The sequence below is a fragment of the Lithobates pipiens genome, unplaced genomic scaffold (genome assembly GCF_037356315.1).
Source record: "Lithobates pipiens isolate NorthernLeopardFrog02 unplaced genomic scaffold, aLitPip1_a1.2 Scaffold_16, whole genome shotgun sequence".
In the NCBI taxonomy this organism is placed as follows: domain Eukaryota; kingdom Metazoa; phylum Chordata; class Amphibia; order Anura; family Ranidae; genus Lithobates; species Lithobates pipiens.
The window spans coordinates 270766781-270790452 of NW_027507748.1; the positions used below are offsets into that span (position 1 = coordinate 270766781).

General features: G+C 43.8%; 1 protein-coding gene across 2 annotated transcripts in view; it reads right to left on the reverse strand.

Annotated features, from left to right (window-relative positions):
* Positions 1 to 3705: 3705 nt before the first annotated feature.
* The window catches only part of BAK1 (BCL2 antagonist/killer 1), an 83840-nt gene continuing 63873 nt past the window's right edge, over positions 3706 to 23672 (reverse strand). For both annotated transcript variants that reach the window (XM_077481404.1, XM_077481405.1), the window contains exons 5-6: positions 12569 to 12749; positions 3706 to 4128 (exon numbers count right to left, since the gene is read on the reverse strand). In XM_077481404.1, the coding sequence (XP_077337530.1) occupies positions 4021 to 4128; positions 12569 to 12749 (289 nt within the window). In that variant the 3' untranslated portion in view covers positions 3706 to 4020. The remainder of the gene's footprint in view (positions 4129 to 12568; positions 12750 to 23672) is intronic.

The following is a 23672-nucleotide window of genomic DNA, read 5'->3' on the forward strand; positions in this document are numbered from 1 at the left end:
TGTGAGTCCAGGTACAAGCCCCACCATTCAAGTGGACATAGGGCTGCACATAGTTAGAGGGCCCCTCGCGGGCTTGCGTCGCTCGCCACGCTTCAGGCATGGCCTCGCTACGCTTTGCTCTTTTTTATTCTAACTCTATGTCCACTTGGATGGTGGGGCTTGAACCTGGACTCACGGCGCAGGCGCCGTTCATCTTTGGATATTTTCGGGATCTGCTTGTCATGTGTACTGTGCATCTATCCGACGGGGGACAGCATTTGACAGGACACCGGCATATGCCTGTTTACATCTGGGGCTCTAGGTGGAGTAGATTGTTTACACCTCACCGATGTACCTGGGACATGCACATATGTGGCTAAGGTATATCCATGACGTGTTGGCGATATGGAGAGATGTAGAGTCTCTACATAAGTTTATTGGCGAAATAATGACCGCAACATTAGACTCATGTTTTTGATCAAAAAAAAATGTAATTTCTTGATTTATGGATTAGCATTGATGGCAGCTCCCTGTCTAAATTATTTTTTTTCGAAAAGAGACAGCAGTCAATACGCTACTGAGAGCAGATACATACAAAGTGGCTAAAAGATTGTATCCTGATTGGTCAATTCCTTTGCATTAAGATGACTTCAGCTGACTTCAGACAGGAAAGCAATGACCTTTATAGATGCTTCAGTGAATGAGGCTATTTGCATAGACAACTCAGGAGAGCCAAACAAAAAGTAGCCCGGTACGACAGAAAAGATCTCCTCAAAAAGAAAACTCAGGAAGGAGGTGTAGCTGACCCGGACCCGGTAAGAGTGATAACCCAATGGAGCACAGTAAGATATTCTCTACAAATATTGGGCTATCCTAACCCATACACCAGGTCTAGGGCCCAAAGATGGTGGCTAGAAGAGCTAATAACCTAAGAGATACTCTGATCAGGTCAGAGTTCACCAAGTTACCAGGAACTTCCTGGTTATCAGAATGCCCAAGAAGAAAGGGTATGTTCCCATGTGGATAGGACTGACACATTTAATTATGTACTGGGTGAACAAAGTTTACAAATAAAGGACCTTATAAATTGTGCTACTACCAAAGTCATCTGTATGTTATCTTGTCCCTGTAACAAGTTCTATACAGGGAAAACAAAACGCCAGCTTAGGATACGCATTGGTGAACATATGCCTGAAATCAGTGAAAAAAAACCCAGACAAACCCCTAGCAGGACATTTTGCCCAATTTCATGAAGGCAGCCTGGAAGGCATGCGGGTTAAGAGCAACTATTCACTGAAACGGTCGCCAAGAAGGGGTGATTTTCATTTGATACTACTACATAAAGAAAAGTGGTGCATATAAAGATTGAGATCACTTATTCCTAAAGCCCTTAATACTGAACTTAGATGGCAGGGTTTTTGGAAAAATAACTTCCCTTTCATAGTAGCCTCTTTAGTAGTTCCCAATATTAGGGGTTTCTATTTACTATTAGTGCTCCACTCATCAACATAACCATATATATGGCCAATGTAGATGTTATATATATACTAGTTTACTTGTTGGACTATGTATACCTACTTATACAACTTCTGGCTGTAAGTGTGTTCAGTGTATTTTGTTTGTTTTATGTGTTTTTATGTTCACCTCACCCTCTACCTCATAGCTGCATCGCCCATCTGTCTGGATAGGTATAACCAGCAGACAGTGGTTGGACATGATTTCTTTAATGAATCTACCCTATATCTAGCTCTATGAACAGAATGTTAGAAAATGCCATAACATGTCTCTGGAGCCAATATAAGATCTAAAACACCCTTGAAGCCATTGCACCCAGAAGAAAAATGAAATGAAGTTTATGATCATGACTGTTAAACATTTCCTTTAACATGATCACAGTACCGTATAACACAGAAGGCCCCTTTAAAGTAATTGAATAGGGGCGGCTCTGAGTTGAAGATACATTGAAAGGGAGCCCTCGGATATCCACGATTTCCAAAAAGACACAAGTCCAAACTATGTGTGTGATTATATGTCAGTATTACATTTTATATCCCTGTATGTTGCAGTCGTTCAGCTGGTTATCTAATAGTTTATTGAAACTATCAATGCCCCCGCGCTGAGACCACTGCCTGTGGAAGGGAATTCCACATCCTTGCCACTCTTACAGTAAAGAACCCTCCATGTAGTTTAAGGTTAAACCTCTTTTCTTCTAATTTTAATGAGTGGCCACGAGTCTTGTTAAACTCCCTTTTGCGGGGACACCAGCATTGTATTTGTATATTGTATTTGTATATTGAAATCATATCCCCTCTCAAGTGTCTCTTCTCCAGAGAGAATAAGTTCAGTGCTCTCAACCTTTACTCATAACTAATATCCTCCAGACCCTTTATTAGCTTTGTTGCCCTTCTTTGTACTTGCTCCATTTCCAGTACATCCTTCCTGAGGACTGGTGCCCAGAACTGGACAGCATACTCCAGGTGTGGCTCTGGAGGTGATCCCCTTTTTAATGCATGCCAATATTCTGTTTGCTTTGTTAGCAGCAGCTTGGCATTGCATGCCATTACTGAGTCTATCATCTACTAGGACCCCCAGGTCCTTTTCCATCCTGGATTCCCCCAAAGGTTCTCCCCCCAGCGTATAGATTGCATATCATATCTTTGCCACCCAAATGCATTATTTTACATTTTTCTACATTGAACCTCATTTGCCATGTAGTTGCCCACCCCATTAATTTGTTCAGATCTTTTTGCAAGTTTTCCCCATCCTGCAGAGAAGTTATTGCCCTGCTTAACTTAGAATTGTCCACAAATACAGAGATTGAACTGTTTACCCCATCCTCCAGAGTGTTTATGAACAAATTAAATAGGATTGGTCCCAGCCCAGAACCCTGGGGGACCCCACTACCCACCCCTGACCATTCCGAGTACTCCCTATTTATCACCACCCTCTTAACTCGTCCTTGTAGCCAGTTTTCAATCCATGTACTCACTCTATGGTCCATGCCAACGGACCTTATTTTGTACAGTAAATGTTTATGGGGAACGGTGTCAAATGCTTTTGCAAAATCCAGATATACCACTTCTACGGGCCTTCCTTTATCTAGCTGGCAACTCACCTCCTCGTAGAAGGTTAGTAGATTGGTTTGGCAAGAACGATTCTTCATGAATCCATGCCGATTACTGCTAATGATACCCTTCATTATTGGTAATTAAGTTATTTTTTTAAAGGGTTATTCACCTGCCTATGCAGATAAGGGGAGTCTGTAGAAAAAAGAAGCAATGCAGCTTTGACTAGAGATGAATAATGCCCTTGCTATAGTTGACCATTTACGTACCTCAAGAAGCCTGACTGGAAAACTCCCAGGACATGCTAAGAGAATCCCAACTGTTACCATTCACCTTCACGGGTGTGAGCTTTTTCTGATTCAAACCACTTCACATGTTTTTTCTCTCTCCTGATACACAGTGTGCTGGTTCTTTATTCTCTTCTGGGTAACTAAGATGGAACCCCCGTCCCAACAAGAAAATTATCTACGGCCATGCTGCCGTTGGCAAACAAATTATTTCTGTTGTTCCCTTACTTTTACTACATTATCCAAAAGTTTGGCAGGGAAGCCAAATGTCTGAAAGATGAAGTCAACCATATAAAAGCATGAATATAATGCATACAGGCAGTTTTGGCATGCTTAGGTGATACATATTTTAAACAGGGAACAAGAAAAAAGCGTAAAAAAAAAAAAGGGACATTTATTAATGATAATTGCACTAAATAGATCTCCTTTCAAGAGATCTAGTATATCCCGTAAAAATACTTTCCCTGAGGCGAAAACGGAAACAGGCATCAGTTAAGTAAATGGTACTACTCAAAATGTCCTTGTGGGTGAAGGTTTGACATCCACAATATCCTCAGGTATAAAATAGAAGGTCTTTTCCGGTTATATAGTAGGTCAAAACCTTTGAGACAGGCTCTTTAGGAACTAGATTGCGTACTGCAGAATTCATTCACAGATCACTCTTGAGCGATGGAAATACACTCCCAATTTCAGGATCCTGAGCCCAAACGTTTAATCACAAATTGAAGGATAAGAACAACACCCAACGCCATCAGTACATATCGGATACTGTTATTTGTCAGTTTAAGTACAGCAGTCTGAAAAAGACAGAAAAAGAAAAAAATTAGATCAGAAATTAGGTAATATACATATTAATCTAATCAGAGCATTTGAAAAAATAAAAAACTTTACATATTAAATGCAGTGTTATTCATAAAACAGACTATTTAACCTTCATATTCATGTAATAAATATAAGAAACATGCTATTTATACACATTTTAAAAAGGAAAAAAGATGATCAGAAACGGTGTATTGAGCAAAGGAACCTAATGAACAAGAACGCTCAGCATGGATGAGTGTTTATGTCAATGTGAAGGAGAGGTGGGCATTTTGTAAGGAAGCAAAGTGCTTCCTATGTGAAGAGGAGGCAACAGAAATTGGGGCAGGTTTTCTGAACCGCCTGTTAAATGTTGCCTCACTCCTGGCAAACAACCATCTCAATCATCGCACAGAAATAATACTGTCGCCCATCCAGATAAACACACCTAGATTGAGATGTATTAAATTCATGTGGTTGTTAGCGATGAGCCGAACACCCCCCGGTTCGCACCAGAACTTTCGAACGGACCCCAAATTCGTACGAACGTTAGAACCCCATTGAAGTCTATGGGACTCGAACGTTCGAAATTAAAAGTGCTAATTTTAACGGCTAATATGCAAGATGCTGTCCTAAAAAGGGTTTGGGGACCTGGCTCCTGCCCCAGGGGACATGGGTCAATGCCTAAAATGTTTTTTAAAATGGCCGTTTTGGCGGGAGCACTGATTTTAATGACGATTAAAGTGAAAAAAAAAGTGAAATATTCCTTTAAATATCGTGCCTGGGGGGTGTCTGTAGTATGCCTGTGAAGTGCCACGTGTTTCCCGTGTTTAGAACAGTCCCTGCACAAAATGACATTTAACGGAAATAACGTCATTTAAAACTGCTTGCGGTTTTAATGTTATATCTGGTTCCTGCAATATGGTTGAAAATCATTGAGAAAAATGGCATGGGTAGCCCTCCCTGCCCATTACCAGCCCGTACCCATATTTAAAAAAGGAAATACGTGTGGCCCCCAGGCCCTATATACTCAGAACAGCAGTATACAGGCGGTGCAAACAAGACAGGGACTGTGTAGGCTTGTTGTGTTAAGTTGAATCCGTTTGTAATTTTCAACTGGTACATTTTTAAAGTGTAGCTCCAGTCAAAAAAACTATTTTTAAGCTTTTTGGAAAACATAGGGAAGGGTCATCACCCCTGTATAATTTGTTTTGCCGTCCGTCTTTTTTCATCTCACTTGCTGTTGTCTCCTTCCGTTTGCAAGTAGGAGATGTTTGTAAGTTGGATGTTTGAAAGTAGGGGCCTGCCCTATATGCTCTGCAGAAATGGCGGAACAAGGTGTTGGTTTTGCCACAACATTGTAAGCCCTCAAAGTGACTCTTGGTCGGCGCTGGAGCGCCCTGCTGTGAACGATTATATCAAGAATTGTAATTACATGCCATTGTTGAACAGTGGTAGAAAAATTGACCTTTGGTGGTTGTGGTGCTGGTGCCACAACACTATAAATCCTCACAGTTACTCTGGGTGGGCACAGGAAGGGGCCCTCCTGTGAAATATTATATCAAGAATTGTAATTACATGTCCCTTAAACAGGGGCAGAAAAATTGGGCCTTAGGCACTGGTGCCACGACACTGCAACCTCTCCCATATACTCTAGTTTTAGTGCAGGAATTAGCCCTGCTGCAAAGCATTGCATCAAAAATTGTAATTAAACGCCCCTGTTAAACAGGGGCAGAAAAATTAGGCTAATGGCATCACCCAGAACCAGAAATGTTCTTCCAACATATCAGCGGAGGAGGAAGAGGATAGACAATCAACATAACAGGACAGTCACTCAGCATCAGCATAGGCAGTCTTGAAGGGATGTGATATTTAAAAAAAAAATATTCGGTTACATCAGCTTCAGGTGCTTGGTAGCTGTGGGTGATCCAAGACTGATTCATCTTGATGAAGGTCAGTCGATCAACTGATTCGGCGGACAGGCGAGCCCTGTGATCGGTAACAAAGCCACCAGCAGCACTGAAGGTGCGTTCTGAAAGAACGCTGGATGCAGGACAGGCCAGTAGCTCAATTGCATACTGTGCAAGCTCTGGCCAGTGATCCATCCTCAAGACCCAGTAAGCCAGAGGATTTTAGGTGGGGAAAGGTGTCCAAGTCTGACCTTGCCCCTAGGTATTCCTGCACCATGTAAATCAGACGCTGGCGATGATTGCTGGAACCGATCATACCTTGGGGCTGCGGACTAAAAAATTGTCTGAAAGCATCAGTCAGACGGCCACCTTCTCCACCACTCCTTCTGACCGATGCCTCAGGAACACGTTGTCCAGGACCAGGAGTCTGTAACCTCCCAGTCTCTGGGAACGCGTTGCACAGACCTTTCTGCAAGGCCTCCTGGAGATGTCTCATCCTCTGCTCCCTCTGCGATGGCAAGATAAGGTCGGCAACCTTACCCTTGTACCGTGGATCAAGGAGAGTGGCCAGCCAGTAATGGTCCCTCTCCTTGATCCGAAGGATACGAGGATCCTTCCGCAGGCTTTGCAGGATCAGGGAGGCCATGCAGTGTAGGTTAGCTGAGGCATTCAGTCCGGAGTCCTCTGGGTCACTAAGGACAACATGATCCGCAGCTACCTCCTCCCAGCCACGTACAAGTCCACGGGTTTCTTGGGACTGTAAATCATCCCTACAAGATTGCTGCTGCTACTGAGTGCCAGCCTCCACCTCCATGCTGACACAATCATCCTCCTCCTCCTCATTCTCTTCCTGTGTGATGGGTGGCACAGCAGGAACACTGTCTGGATAAAGGGGGCCTTGAGAGGCAAGGAAGTCCTCCTCTTCCTGCCTCTGTTCTGCCTCAAGTGCCCTGTCCATTATTCCATGCAGCGTATGCTCCAAGAGGTGGACAAGAGGTACAGTGTCACTGATGCATGCACTGTCACTGCTCACCATCCTTGTGGCCTCCTCAAACGGTGACAGGACAGTGCATGCATCCCTGATCATGCCCCACTGGCGTGGTGAGAAAAAACCGAGCTCCCCTGACCCTGTCCTGGTGCCGTAGTCGCACAGGTACTCATTGATGGCCCTCTGCTGCATGTGCAGCCGCTGCAGCATGGCCAACGTTGAGTTCCACCTGGTGGAAATGTCACATATAAGGCGGTTCTTGGGCAGGTTGAACTCCTTTTGGAGCTCAGCCAGCCGAGCACAGGCATTAAATGATCGGCAGAAATGCACACAGACTTTCCTGGCCTGCTTCAGGACATCCCGTAAGCCCGGGTACCTGCCCAAGACACGCTGCACCACCAGGTTAAGGACGTGAGCCACACAGGGCACATGGGTCAGTTGTCCCTGTCAGAGGGCGGAGAAGAGGTTGGTGCCTCTGTCGCAAACCACCATTCCTGGCTTAAGCTGGCGTGGCATCAACCACCTCTCGGCCCCTGCAGAGCTGACAAAACATCCGCCCCAGTGTGGCTCCTGTCCCCCAAACAAACCAGCGCAAGCACGGCATGGCATTGTTTTGCCTGCGTACTTGCGTAGCCCCTGGAACGCCTACGGAGCACCGCTGGTTCTGAGGACAGAGCACTGGAAGAGGCCATGGAGGAAGAAGAAGAGGAGGGGGTGGAGGAGAGAGGTGTGTCACAATCAATAGTAGCATTTTGGAGGCGTGGTGGCGGAACAACCTCCAACACTATTGCACCTTGTCCTGCATCCTTCCCAGCTGCCAGAAGAGTGACCCAATGGGCCGTGAAAGACAGGTAACGTTCCTGTCCATGCCTGCTGGACCATGAGTCAGCGGTAATATGCACCTTACCGCTGACCGCCCTGTCCAGCGAGGCAAGGACATTGCCTTCCACATGCCGGAAGAGAGACGGAATCGCCTTCCGTGAGAAAAAGTGGCGTTTGGGGACCTGCCACTGAGGAACCGCACATTGTACAAACTCACGGAAGGGGGCCGAGTCTACCAACTGAAAAGGCAGCAGTTGAAGTGCTAGCAATTTAGCCAAGCTAGCATTCAACCGCTGGGCATGTGGATGGCTGGGAGTGAACTTCTTTCGCCGGTCCAGCAGCTGGGGCAGGGAAATTTGCCTGCTATAATCGGATGTGGGTGTACTGCTAGCAGAGTGCCCGGAAGCACTTGGCTGTGACACACCTAATTCTACACCTTCTTTCCTCTCAGAGCAGGTTTCAGAGAGGACTGAAGGTCTAGTGGGGTTGGAGATGCCAGCTGATGAGGAGCAAGGAGAGGTCCGCTTTGTTCTTTGGTGTGGGTCTTTGAGGTACGCTTGCCAACGAGCTGCAAGGCAGGTCAACATATGTCTGGTCAAGCATGTGGTGCCCAAGCGGCTGATGTTTTGGCCATGCGAGATACGCTTGAGACATATGTTGCAAATAGCAGCGGTGCGATCTGATGCACTCGTCTCAAAAAAGGCCCACACTAAAGAACTTTTAGAATAACGTGCAGAGGCAGTGCCCTGCACAGGCGGAGCTCTGCGGTGTGATTCAGTCGGTGTGCTGCCCCTAAGCTGGCCCCCGGAGGGCATCCTGCCTCGTTGGACATGTGCCTCCTCCTCCTCCTCCTCCTCTCTCCTACCAGGCGCCCACGTGGAGTCAGTGCCCTCATCATCCCCTCCCTCTTCATCGCTGGAGCAAACCTGGCAGTATGCTGCAGCTTGTGGAACATGACTGCCAGATTGCTGTCCTTCTTGAGCATCCCCTCTCTGTGCATTCATGCTACTGCCTTCCTCTAGCTGAGTATCATCATCAGAGCCTACAAAACACTGGGCATCCTCCTGGAGCATGTACCCAACACTGTGCTCAAAGAGTTCAGGAGACTCCTCAGGAGGACGTGGTGGGTCTAGGGAAGGCGTCACTGATGATGACATTGAGAGGAGGGAAGACGATGCGTTGGCAGCTGCTTTGCTAGTACCCTGAGACTGGGTGAGAGAGGATGAGGAGGATGAAGAGGGCTTGGTCATCCACTCTACCAAGTCGTTGGTATGTTGCGGCTCAACATGTCCAGCTGCCGAAAAGAAGGACAAGCCTGTCCCATGGCCACGTGCTGATGATGACGATGCACCGCGTCCACGACCAGCACTGTTGTCTCTAGACACAGAGCCTGCTTGCCCTCTTATCGGCTCGCGCCTGTCTGCCTCTCCATGCTGGCCTTCCAGACATGGTAATGGCCAGAAGGGAGTTGGGAAAACCAGCAATTGGGTAGTGTATATTGTGCTGGAGGCACACACAACTTCCACTAACTCCTGCAGATGGCAGATGGCTCAAATAGAGAAGAGCTATGTAGGTGGATATAGCGGTGTATACTGGGTTCAGAGCACGCAGACAGCACGCACAATCTCCTAACGCTGACTGCAAGCTCTATTTAAAAACGAGCAAGAGAGTTAGCTATATAGGTGGATATAGCGGTGTATACTGGGTTCAGAGCACGCAGACAGCATGCACAATCTCCTAACACTGACTGCAAGCTCCATTATAAAAGATAGATATATCGCTAGCTATATAGGTGAATATAGCGGTGTATACTGCGGTCAGGGCACGCAGACAACAACCACTACAGAAGAGCAAGAACGAAAAATCGGCCGATAACGATCGGTGTATACTGTGTTGAAGGTACACAGAACACCCACTAACTGCTACAGACGCCAACACACTACACAAGGCCGCCGCGCTGGCGGCCTCATATAGTGTGGGGCGTGTACTACACAGCCTGAGCTATGATTGGCCACAGGCATCCTGCCTGTGGCCAATCATGGCTCTACTCGCTGCCGGCGCTGTGATTGGCCATGCATGCGGGATTCATAATGTTCGGAATTCGAACGGGCGAACAGCCGATGTTCGAGTCGAACGTATGTTCGACTCGAACACGAAGCTCATCCCTAGTGGTTGTCTTGTTGACCTTCCATTTTGTTTCCTGAATTTTTTAGCAGAATCAGACAACAAATACATGTTTATAATTTAATAATTTACTATCCCCAAGCAGGGCAGCCTTCAGAACTTTTTTAGGTCCCTTACACAGCTTTAGGCATGCCCCCCCCAACCGAGCCCAACCACCAACATTCCCCAGGGCCTGCCCACGGTCCGATCCAACTGAACCCACACAAAGACAGCTCAATCTAGCAAAGAGACAGTCCAATCCAGTCTCCAAATCTGTCTCCCTCCATGTTATACCAGCTGTACACTCACTACTTTACATTGTAGTAAAGTGTAATTTCTTCAGTGTTGTCACATGAAAAGATATAATAAAATATTTCCAAAAATGTGAGGGGTGTACTCACTTTTGTGAGATACTGCATACATGGCCTCAGCGGAAGTGGTTATACCAGGATCATGGCTGCAGCAGTTTTTCAGTAAAAGTGATCTGAGTGGCTTTACAGCCGCCCACTAATTTTAACAGCTCAAAATGCACCCTCCCCCAAGGACAGCCTGGGACAACTGTAAGAACATGAAAATATATAATAAAATATTTACAAAAATGTGAGGGGTGTACTCACTTTTGTGAGATACTGTATGTCAGCCAACCCCACATACACACATCTGTAAACACACACAGCCCCCCCCCTCCTTTTTTATCACAGCCCCTACATGTAAAGGAGGTCTTCCTACCTAGTGCCAGCTCTTGTTTCCACAAAGCTGACACATGTTGTTGAGACACAGAGGAGCTGCAGCCACAGTACAAGCAGCACACACGAGGGGTGCACATGCAGATAGTAGCCAGAAGTGGCAGTAATGAGCTCAACCTGTGAGCTCAATGACACAGAGCAGCAGAAGCTGCCGAGTTCATTTCTGTAGTGTACAACACGGCTTTCCTTCACCCGCTCCTGCCGTCTCCTGGCCCTGCCAGGCCCCCTCAGGATGCCTGGCCCCCCTACATTTTTAACGGCTGTCCCCCCTGATGGCGGCCCTGTCCCCAAGTAAACATACTCTCAGGGCTGGCTTAGCCCTTCCTCCTCTGGGCTGGGCGCTCAGCTGTTGGCTAATTGCCAGCTCTCTTCCACAGTTACCAGCTGTTCCCGATGATGCTCATCTGGCCTGCCTATTTAAAGTCTACCAGCTCATTTCTCCATTGCCTTCACGTTTGGTCACATCACTAGGAACCATCTCCTGTTGTTGTTTCAAGACTGGCTTGCTACATCCCTCCTGGCTTCCATCCTGCTTGCAGTTGCTCTCCCTGGATCCCTGACTTCTGGACTGGCTGATTACCCGATCTGGTTTATGAACTTTGGACTGGCCGACTACCCGATCTGGCTATTGGACTCTGGCTTGCTTGACTATGCTTTTTCCTATTTACCTTTTTATTTTTTATTAATAAACAAGTGTGATTTGATTGTACTTCTGTCTGTTTCATAGTTCCTGACACATATTTAGTTGCAATGTATCTTTTTGTTGAGAAGAAACCGTGGGTCCATTACATGCATATATATTAAAACAAACAAAAAAAAAAAAAAAAACATACATATCTTGAGTACGGGGAAAAAAAAGATGATCTTACAACATCAGGGTTATTACCCAACATCCATAGTCTGGGAGAAATTTTAGGGATAGGCAGAGGTTCTTACAAACAGTAACTGGCAATACATAACTGAACTATGAGATAAGCAATTACTGTATTGCAGAGGCATGTGTATTCTTACTTCAATCTTAGTGTGCTTCACGTATTTACTCCAGAGCTGTGCAGTAATCCAGTTTGAAAGCTTGCCTCTGTGCAGGAGCTTTGTCCTTTTCTGTGTGCAGGAGCACGGTCCTTTATCAGTAAAGTTCCTTTAGATCAACTTATCTGATGTATTTATAGAGATGGAATATCCACCAAGCAAGGCTGGGACAAGGGAGGAGGAGCAGGATGGGCAGCTGTCATGGGCACAAGTGGGGGTAGATTAAAGGGTGCCAAATGAAGAGCCCTTCGGTAATATCTACTTTGCTGCAGAACAGCGGCAAACAGGCAATCGCCATTGATGTCTACTGAAGACTGAAGTCCCATAGCCTTCTCCTTTGCCAATTCATCACATGACTGCGAAGAGGATTTGGGGATATGACAAGCATAATTTTAAACTCTAGGCAGGAGATGCTATTTATATTTCAGTTACTTTACATATATTTCTCTGTCGTATCAATGTATTGCAGCTATGTAATAATAGATGTAAAGCCTTAGCTACATTTTGGTTTAGATTATCTTTGCCACCTTCCAGTTTAATAACCAATATATGCCGATGACCTCAGGCAGTATAACTGGCCAACTGCACCTGGGAAGCATCCCTATTTAGCATCCGGATTTCCAGCTATCTAGCAGAAGAGCTGTCTGCACAGGAAAACTACATTTTTGTCATCTACAATAAACCCATTTTAGAGTTTTTCACTTACATTTTTTGAATAACTGTATAAACTGAATGATGCAATGCACATACTGTCTAAAATATATTTTTTCTGTTTACATACCCAGCCGCCTTGTCCTACAATCCAGCGGACAATTCTACTTTCGACCAGGTATCTAGCAAGCCACTGAGCAATCGTTCTTAGAAACCTATGCCGTCCATTTTCCCACACATGGACAGCTAATCGATATCCAAAGCCAAGGAGTGCTAGAACACGTCCCCAGTTCACCCCAGTTTCAAAAACACTGAAAAAAAGTCAGGAAGAAAATGTTATACTTCAAAATAAAATGCACACAGAAACAAGGTAAAAAGAAAATAACCACAAATTAAAAAAAAGAATGGACAATCAGAATGCATAAATAAAAATTAAAAAAATTGAGCAATAAGCCATTAATCTATACAGTATTTAAAGAAACAATTTAGGGCTATAGGCAAAATAAAAAGAACAAAGTGAATCTAACGTGACTAATTTGGCAGAGATGCTGAAGAAAGATGCACTGGGCAAATGTAAGAAAATCAAAGATAATTTATAAAGCAGACATGGGCCATAATTAAAGTGCCTATGCTTCTAGGTATACTTATATGCACCCATCTTCCAAATACAGAATCTCTCTAAGTGTATAGTAAACTTTTCCACTGAGTATTCTGAGTAGTGTATGCGATTGCTCATAGGATGAATGTACATGCTTATCATATTTCTTCGGAACCCCAATGGTGAAATATATCAGAATTACAATACTGACCCATAGTTACAGCCAATCTAAATGATGGTGGCACAATCTATGGATGGATTCCCTATAACAGAGTTAATATTTTTTTATTCATTTATTCAGAGAGACAGCTTAGTTGAAGGGGATAAATTGTGAAAAAAAACAATCAGCGTCTAAATAAATTACTTCCTTCTATAAGGCTGGATTCACACCTATGCAGTTTTAGTGCTTTTTGCATTTTGCAGATTTGCACTACAGTCCATTTAACATGGTTTCCTATGGAACAATTTTTGTAGTGCAAAGCTGCAAAATGAAAAATGCACTAAAACTGCATAGGTGTGAATCCAGCCTAACCGGGTAAATGTGTAAAATCACCAATATATGTGACTGCACAGCTGATGAACACTAATGCCCCATACACATGACCCGACTTCTCGACAGCAACGGTCCGACGGAACAAATTCGTCGGACAATTGGATCGTGTGTGGGCGCCATCGGACCTTTGCTTGCCAAAAATCAGACGGACTTTAGAAATAGAATAGAGTTTTAAATTTTCCCGCCGGAACTCCGCCGGACCCAGTTCCTATTGGGAAACCTGTCCGTCTGTGTGCTTGTCCAACGGACCAAATATGATGCACGGCCAGCTACAGCACCTGCCCGCAAGAATGGTCGTGCTGGTTCTCGGCGACAGGGTACTGTACATCTCACGCTCGCTGCAATAGGAAAAACACATTTTCCTATCGCAGTGAGTGCGAGGGAGAATGCCCATACAGGGGCATACCAAAATCCATACCAGACCCTTATCCGAGCATGCAGTCCGGCTGGTCAGGAAAGGGGGTGGGGACGAGCGAGCGCCCCCCCCCTCCTGAGCCATACCAGGCCGCATGCCCTCAACATGGGGGGTGGGTGCTTTGGGGAAGGGGGCGCCCTGTGAGCCCCCACCCCAAAGCACCTTGTCCCCATGTTGATGAGGACAAGGGCCTCTTTCCGACAACCCTGGCTGTTGGTTGTCGGGGTCTGTGGGCAGGGGGCTTATTTGAATCCGGAAGCCCCCTTGCTTATCGGAATACGGGAGCCAACTTTAATAAGGGGGCTCCCGGATTCTGATAAGCCCCCACCCACAGACCCCGACAATGGCCAGGGTTGTCGGGAAGAGGCTCTTTTGATAGCGGTGGCCCGGCTTTCTCCGTCATCACCAACGTTGCTGTCTTAGTCTTCTTCTTCTTCTTCTGTTCTTCCCATGTTGACACAACGCCATCTCCCGCTGTAATGCCATGGACACGGTGCGCGCCGACTTATATAGGCATAAGGGGCGGGGTAACCGGGTGATGTCACAGCTGTTACAGCAGGAGAGAGCATCGTGTCAACATCGGAAGAACAGAAGAAGGAAGAAGACAACAACGAAGACTATGAAGATGGCGGCGACGACGACAGAGAAAGCCGGGCCACCGCTAGCAAAAGAGCAGAAGATAGCGGAGGAGCCTGGCAGAAGAACCGGAAAGCACGGAGAAGTCAGAAGAAGACCCCGGGAGCTGCCTAATAAACTACTCATATTGTTTTCTAAATAGCGCAGCGTTGCACTATTTGGAAAACAAAGTTGAATGGGATGGGTACACAAACTGCTTCAGACGAATGCTGCCCTTTAAGTATTCACGAGCTATTAAACCACTTAAGGATCGAGCCTCTTTTTGAGAGGTGTTGTTTACAAGTTAAAAACAGTTTTTTTGCTAGAAGATTACTTAGAAAAAAAAAGTATAATGTTTGGGGGTTCTAACACCCTAGAGAATAAAATGGCGGTCGTTGCAATACTTTCTATCTCACTGTATTTGCGCAGCAGTCTTATAAGCGCAATAACACTAAAGTTAGCTCAATTTTTATATTGTGAATGATAATGTTACGCCAAACAAATTGATACCCAACATGTCATGCTTCAAAATTGCGCCCGCTCGTGGAATGGGACAAACATTTACCCTTAAAAATCTCCATAGGCAACGTTTAAAAAATTCTACAGGTTGCACGTTTTGAGTTAGAGGAGGTCTAGGGCTAGAGTTATTGCTCTCACTCTAACGATTGCGGCAATACCTCACATGTGTGGTTTGAACAGGGTTTTCTATATGCGGGCGCTACTCACGTATGCGTTCGCTTCTGTGTGCGAGCTCGGCGGCATGAGGCATACCAGGATACCAGGGTTATGGCAGCTAGCTGCTGCCATAACAACGATATTCCACTTAAAAATAAGGAGGTATATCGGCAAGCGGAGGTCCGAAAGTGGTTAAGCAGCTGTAACCCTAAAAAAAAAAAAAAAAAAAAAAAATTTATACTGTTTCTTTAAAACAGTGGTCTCCAAACTGTGGCCTGTGGGCTGAATGCGGCCCTTTGCTTGCCTTTATCTGGCCCTCAGAGCACTATTCCTTCCACTGACACCAACAGTGGGGAACCATTCCTCTTACTGTTCAGCACACATTTTCGTCAGCACACCATGGATCTTCAACTGCAGTCCAAAACTTTTATTGCAGAAAGATCACATCAAAAAAGAATCAGTGCAGTGTTTTGGAGTTGCACAGGACCCCTTCGTCAGGCATGTGATATGTGTACTGTATAATTTGTCCATTTCTAAAATATCTGGTTGATCCTCTGCCTGGTGCTGGCCTCCCCTCTGTAAACTGAGCAAGTTTGTCATAGCCGCTGAACCATGATAACATAGTTTACGTGCCTCTATCAGCTCGCTGTCTCTCCCTCTTCCTCCCTGCCTGCCTGCCTGTCAGCTAGTCTTAGTGCCGTTCTGCCCCCCGCCCCTCTCCTCCTGCTGCTATAATACAAAATATTGCTAAAATAACTTTTATTCCTAGAAGTTAGATCAAGTTACCCCCATGTGCTTTATAAAAAATATGCAGCTTTATACCTTATTTCAGAGTGCTGCTCATGTGACCACCCACCACTCTCTTCCTCTCCTCCCAGCTGACATCAGTGGTGGATTCTCAGCCCTTCCCACTGTAGTTCTCAGATCGGGGAAGGAGAGCGGCGGGCAGTCAAGTCTGCACGGAGTGGCGCTCTGAAATAAGCAGCGAAGCAGCATATTTTTTTATAAAGCATATACCTTAATCTAACACAGGCGATTCTAGTAATAAAACAAAGTGGCTTTACAAATTCCAACCACTTTAAATGCTAAACCTAAAGTTATAGTTCATAATCATCTCATAAAATTAGAAGGAGAGTGCCAGGATGTACAAGTGAGCAAAAAAAAATCACTTGTGGAAAAGAAAAAACACTGCAAGCAAGAATTTAACCACTTGACCTCCCAAAGAGTCTACCCCTTTCATGCAATTTTTTGCTATTCAGCACTATGCTACTTTAACTGACAATTGTGTGCTCATGCAACACTGTACACAAATTAAATTGATATCATTTTTTTACACAAATAGAGCTTTCTTTTGGTGAAATTTAATCACTACTCTTTTTTTGCAATATAAATTTTTTGGAAAGACAGTCCAAGGTATTTAGTTAGAGGCCTGGTAAGTTTTTTGAAGGTGCAATTTGTCATCCTCGGTGACACGCCGGTGCTCCTGGCTCCTTCCTCCTGTCAGGTGTCCCCACAGCAAGCAGCTTACTTTGGGGGCTCTCAAGCAGAGCTGCTGCTCTGAGTGTTCATACGCAGAGCCGCAGTCCCCCCACCCCCCCCCCCCAATCCCCTGATTGCCTCACTGGTTGTGATTGGCAGCACTGTTGCCAATAGCCAATCAGGAGTGCGAGTCCCCAGGAAGGCAAGGCTCTGGTGGACATCACTGGATCGAAAGTGGGCTCAGGTATTAAGGGGGCTGCTGCACACTGAAGGTTTTTTAACTTCATGCATAGAATGCACAAAGGTAAAAATCCTTGTGCCTTTACAACCACTTTAATGCTTGTAACAGACTACACCATAGTATGTTATTTTCTATTTTTCCCATAGCTCCACTTTAAAGTTTCGCTAAAGACAAAACATTTTTGTTTTGTACAGACTAGGGAATGGATTAAATCCCTGTCACTTTTTTGGCACGTGAGCCCAACTTCCTGTCCTGTAGAGGAAGTGGGAGGATATCCCTCACAGTGTCTTCATCTACACATTTCACTTCCAGTCTGCCTGAAAATGGCTGTTCAGGGAAAATAGAGCAGGTGAGTACCTCCAGTGGAAAAACCATCAATATAACCCAATGGATTTTAACCCTATACTACCCTATCCAAAAAAACAAAAAATAAAAACAAAAAAATAGGAACTTTTTGTTATGTTTAGATTTAACAACATGCTGCCGTTTCTGCTTCAGTCACTCCTCCACCTTCAACATGCAATTGTAAACCTTTCCCAAATTTAGTATATCCAAGTTTATAATGCCACTACCCCAGTTAGTGCCTCAATCAAAATTGAAGGTGGTACTTACCAGTTACATTAGCGTGAAAAACATTACAAGTAAAGATGCGCAAGTGGTACTCTACAAACATTCTTAATTCATTGTAAACCTATCAAACGGTGAATAAGATCAATGTAAAAAAAAAAAAAAAAGTAAGTACCTCTCATTAGTGACTACCTGTGTCATGGTGGAGACCTCATGTTCTCCCATATAGAGGAGTATAGCTCCCATGGTTCAGAGAAGCAGGATCTCCTAGTCTATGGATAGTGTAGGACCCACTAATCATGGGGTACTTTGTCGCAGTAAGTGGACTTAAGCACCGTATAGCAATATGGTGTGACCAAATCCCCATATTTTTTGATAATGTTTTTTGAAAATGTCTAGGTGTTTTTAAAAAGCCTTGCTGAAGGTAAATTTTAGTTTTGCACGTGTGCGCTGTAATATTTTTGTTCTAAGATCAATATGTAACACTCTGTAACGATACAAAAAATCTTTCTAATAAAAATTGTTGAAAGTGAAATGGATGGAGGTGCTAAAATGTAGCCTGTGTGTCCTTTTATATTTGACAATGTGAAATATATCCTGTACTTCTATTCTACTTGATGGATACTTCAACAATAGCATTTACATATCCACTGAATATTACTTACACATTGGTTAATTGCTTCTTTAATTTTTGAATCAACACATTTTATCCACTTGTAGTTTGCCATTTTAATTTGTATTCTTTTCAAACATTACTTACAGGGAAAGTTCCCTCTGGCTCTCATATAAATCAGCTTCAATCCCGTCATCATTTATCTGGCTCTCTGCACAGCATGAAAATCAGTGAAATGCTGCACCAGCATTTTATCATTTAATCCTGACGTGGCGCTCAATGATACCCCCTACTGATTACATAAAATGTGTAAGCCTACCTTTTGGGAGTCGTGGCCTACATCCTACCCAACATTTGAAGCTGGGAGTCTTACATTATTTGAAAATCAGGGTAATAGACGTTATTAAAGGATGAGGGAACATTTTGTGTCTGTATTTAAAATGCACAGTAAGAAGCTCAAAGGGCATGTTTATAGATATGGCAGAAAGGAAAAATGAAATTACAGATTTCCAAGTGATAGCAAAGCATTTAGATAGTGAAACTGCACTGAATGCAAATTACCTGAGAATGCAGAAAAAGTTCTAGCCCATGAAGCGGGCTGGGAAGCAGGAGAAAAAAAATAGAGAAAGTTATGCTACAAAGTCCATGAACACCATATAAAACTTACATATACCAAAGAAAAAAAAATGCACTAGATCCATTCCGATTCCCCGACCAAAGCTGACATTTCTTGCCTGATGTAAATAGAGTGCCTTGAAAAAGTATTCATACCCCTTGAAATGTTCCACATTTTGTCATGTTACAACCAAAAAGGTAAATGCATTTGATTTGTATTTAATGTGATAGACCAACACAAAGTGGCACATAATTGTTAAGTGGAAAGAAAATGATAAATGGTTTTCAAAATTTCTTACAAATAAATATCTAAAAAAGTGAAAAACCATTTATCATTTTCCTTCCACTTCACAATATTGTGCCACTTTGTGTTGGTCTATCACATAAATCCCAATAAAATACATGGTTGTAACATGACAAAATGTGGAAAATTTCAAGGGGTATGAATACTTTTTAAGGCACTGTAACAATCATTTTCCTTCCACTTCACAATATTGTGCCACTTTGTGTTGGTCTATCACATAAAATCCCAATAAAATACATGGTTGTAACATGACAAAATGTGGAAAATTTCAAGGGGTATGAATACTTTTTAAGGCACTGTAACATGCTTGAAATGTACACTGCATTGCCCATGGTACTTCCTTCTTGTCAGCATTCCTATTAACTTTCTAACTTGCAAGTGGACTACAGCTGCAATCAGAATAGTTGTTGTACATTGTCAGTTGCCATACTTTTTAGGCTCATTCACACTTTGTATTATTGCATTAAATTGCATTTTGCGTACAATTCCAATGTATTCTTCTATGGCTAGTTCACATCCTTGCAACTTGGCTTTTTTTAAAGATCTGTCATTTTTGTGAGTTAAGAGGACCGACTGAAAAATGCACAAAAATGCGTGCAATTTTAAACATACACCTGCACTACGGAAAATCTGTATTCTAAATAATTTTCCCTCGCATTATAAAATATGTTAACGTATTTTGGCTCATACACACAGTAATAAGGGGACCATAGAGCCTGCAAGAGCATACTAAACCTGCATAAAAGTTTCCCCAGGAGCCACAGCTGCCATGTACAGTTACCTATATGAACAGATTACGGGATGCAGCTGTACTTTGGTATATGCCGGTACTTGCGTAAACATATGTGCATGCACAAATGTAACAATCCCCTCTGGATGATTCATTTACATTGATAGGATTTTAACAAACTTTGTTGCGGATCCTACCTGTTCTGCTCTGAAGAAAAAGCCGTTTGTTGTCATGCAGCGAATCTGAATGGGAGTGACTTTTTCTTTACCAATCAGCTAATGCACTTGCAGTGTGCTAATGGGGAACGTTTTAGTGCCTGTATCCTTTTAGAAGTATCTCACCAAAATTACATGCTTTTGTTGCAGAAGATACCTAAAATTCTTACTTGTATCTTAGTGCAGACTCTTGAGAAAATCAGTAAGCCAACCACATAAGCAAGAGATGACATTTCTGTGGTAGTGCTAACACTAAGTGTACAGAACGCCCCCAGGTTTTCATATTGCATTGAATTTTACAGCTAAAGACAGCACTGCAGATTGAAAAGGAAAAGTAATTTTTAATCACATTCAATTACAATATGGCTAGTGTAGCAACTGTATATGATTTTATATATATATATATATATATAGGAGAGAGAGAGAGAGCGAGAGAGGGGGGGTGGTACTTGAGGGGGTGGCATCGGTGGTACTTGGGGGGGGGGGGGTGGCAGTGGTGGTGGTGTAATTGGGGGATGGCAGCGGTGGTACTTGGGGGGGTGGCAGTGGTGGTGTTGTACATGGGGGTGTGGCAACAGTGGTACTTGGGGGGTGGCAGTGGTGGGGGGGTACTGGGGGGGTGGCAGGCGTTGCCATCCTTCTCCCACCACCACCACCTCTGCCTCTTACTGATCCCATCCCCCACCACCACTGATCTCATCGCTACCCTATCCCCCTCATCACCTCTGTTGTAGAAGTGATGGTGGGTGGGTAGGGATGGGATCAGTAAGAAGCAGAGGTTGGGATGTATCGATTGCAGTGCAATTCGAATCATCATTCACTTACTTGAATGCCTCCAGTGATGCCTTTCCTCATTGGGAGAGGGAGAGAGAGAGACCCTCCCCTTCAATTGGTGTCAGCTGACTTCATTTTTCAGTGTCCGCCCCACCTCCCTACATTCTCTCTCTGGATAGGCGGGGCAGGATGGGGCGGTCCAGACAGTCTCTCCGAGTCTCAGCCTCTTCTCAGCTCAGCGGGCGAATGCCCCCTCTCCACGGCGGAACAAACGGGCAGGCAGCGCGGCCACGGTGGGCCTCCTGGGCGGTAGATGTAATTGAGGCAACGCCGCCCAAGTAATGGGAACCGAGTTACCATGAGGGGAAGTGTAATCAGTTAGATTACTCGTTACCCTCTAAAGTATCTCTGTTTATTTTAACTTAGTTACTTACATCACTGGTAGTACCTCACATGTAATGCCCCTGAAGAAAGGACTCCATATCGGTCCTGAAACACATCGGGCTCAATACAGAGGAACTGTATTTACATATTCTGTTCTGCTTTCTGTTTTTATGTATTCGAGTTATGGTGATGTATGCACCACACTTTTTATACTAATAAATATATTTTTATTTTCTGATACTTTATTTGTTAGTTGCCCTTAAAGTCCCATAGTATTTTCTTTGGGGGGATACTTTCTATACATAATTCCATATATCAGGATGTTGGCAACTTTTGGGTCTACTTGGGTGGATTTCTATAATTATGTGATGGGGGGGGGGGATCTGTGATGGAGAACTTTGTGATAGAGAGGAGTCTGTGATAGGGGGGCTGGCTCTGTGATGGAGAGGAGTCTATGATGGGGGACTCTGTGGTGGAGAGAAGTCTGTGATGGGGGGGATCGAAATCTGTGATGGAGAGGAGTCTGATGAGGGGGTGGGGGGTTGTGATGGTGAGGGTTCTGTGATGAGGGGATACTGTGAAATACTAATAAATTTATGTTGATTAAAATTGTTCTTTATTTTAAATATTGTATTGGTTTGTTTTCCTGTTTTTTTTTTTTTTGCACTACAAACAAGATGTGTGCATAGGAATTAGTTCATATTTTTTATACTATAGTCTGGCCCCCCAACAGTCTGATGGTGAACTGACCCCCGTTTAAAAAGTTTGAGGACCCCTGCTTTAAATACTAACAATTAAATAATCTTTTCTGCTTCCATTTGGTCTCCTAAAAAAAAAAAAAAAAAAAAAAACTTTGAGAGTGTTTAATAATTCCAAATGAATACTGGTTCATTGTGCCAGAAACCCAACACTGTCCTGTGTCATGTGATCTCATGCAGTCTTATCTCCCTGAACAGGCTACCACTGTAAACTACAGAACACCACACCTTTATAATATAGGGGTGTGGAGAGGGGATTGCTTGTATTCCAAATTAGAAAACAAAATAGTGTGAAAATGCGTATATAAAGTACACTAAGTGAGAGCAATCACCTTAGAACAGGAAATGTGTTACTGACAGGATAACCAAGTAAAAAAAATGGTTCCAAAAGAAAACAAAGCTGCAATATCTTGCCTTTTTTTATTCTGGAGGTTAAGATACACTTTAAAAAGCACAAAAAGCATGTAAATGCATGCAGTGACACACACCAAAAACACACCTTACTGCATAGGCATTCATGTGAAAGGGCCCTTTATAAAAGAGATCCACTGGCTGCTGCATATCAAGAAAGGCTTTTGCTTGACTGTTTAGTAAAGCAAATGGAAATAATAATGATAAAGTGCAGTAACCAGCAGAAAGAAACCAGATTTCAATTTAATGCAGTCAGGTCAACGGAAGAATAATTTCATTGGTTTTCATGAGTTATGGCAATTGCACTTTGCCTAATGAATATATTTTTTTTTTTTACAGTCTAGTTTATACAGTTTTTATCATAACACATCTAAACCCTAGAACAAAGATGTACTGCAGTTTACCAATCCTTAGCTGTGGTAGCTACAATTGTTTTTATGCTTTTTTTTCTTCTTTATTTTCACCTTGTGATCCTGTCCTTGTGATCTAGGACACTTTTTGTCCTAGACAAACAATGCTCACTCACTGACTTTCACTGTATGGAGGAAAGGTGGTGCAAAGGGCCTCGTTTACACCAGAACACGGTGCTGGAAACCTGCGTTCCTTGCACGTTTTTTGTGATGTATCCACGATCTGCTGTGGGTGTCAATGCATTCCCAATGACACCCCAAACACAGATCTCAAATACAGTTTTTGCCTGCACCAGATCCCATAGTACCTCAGTACCATGCGATTCAGTTGCAGAGCATTTTTAAAAGTAGTGCATGCACTACTATTGGTGTGATCCAGGGCGATTTCAGCGTATTCAAATAAATGGCCTTAAAATCTCACTGCACTGAATTGCACATGAACGCGGATCACGTTTCTGTGAGATTCCGGTGTGAACTGACCCTAAAAAAACTTCATTAAAATAGTCAGGGACTGCTTAGCAACCAGCAAATAAGACAATGAGACAGTTCAGGAGTATGTACTGTACAATGGTAAATACTTTATTTTCAACATATTGTCCAGAGAGTGTAGTGGTCAGCAGTGATTGTCATAGTGCCCCTTATATTACTGGTCAGCAGTAAGAATGGGCTCGGGCGTGTTTCGGTCAGGAAATGCCTCACTTGCCTATGATTGGCAGTGTGCAGTGGTGGCTTCCTGGTAGTTCGATCCGAACATGCCTGAGCAGGAGACAAAGATGAGTCCACATGGTGGGCAAAATTCAGGAGCTAGAGTGTCATTGCAGACACAGATAGCAGGACTAGATCGGGAAATAGGATTATCCACGCTCTATGGGACCTC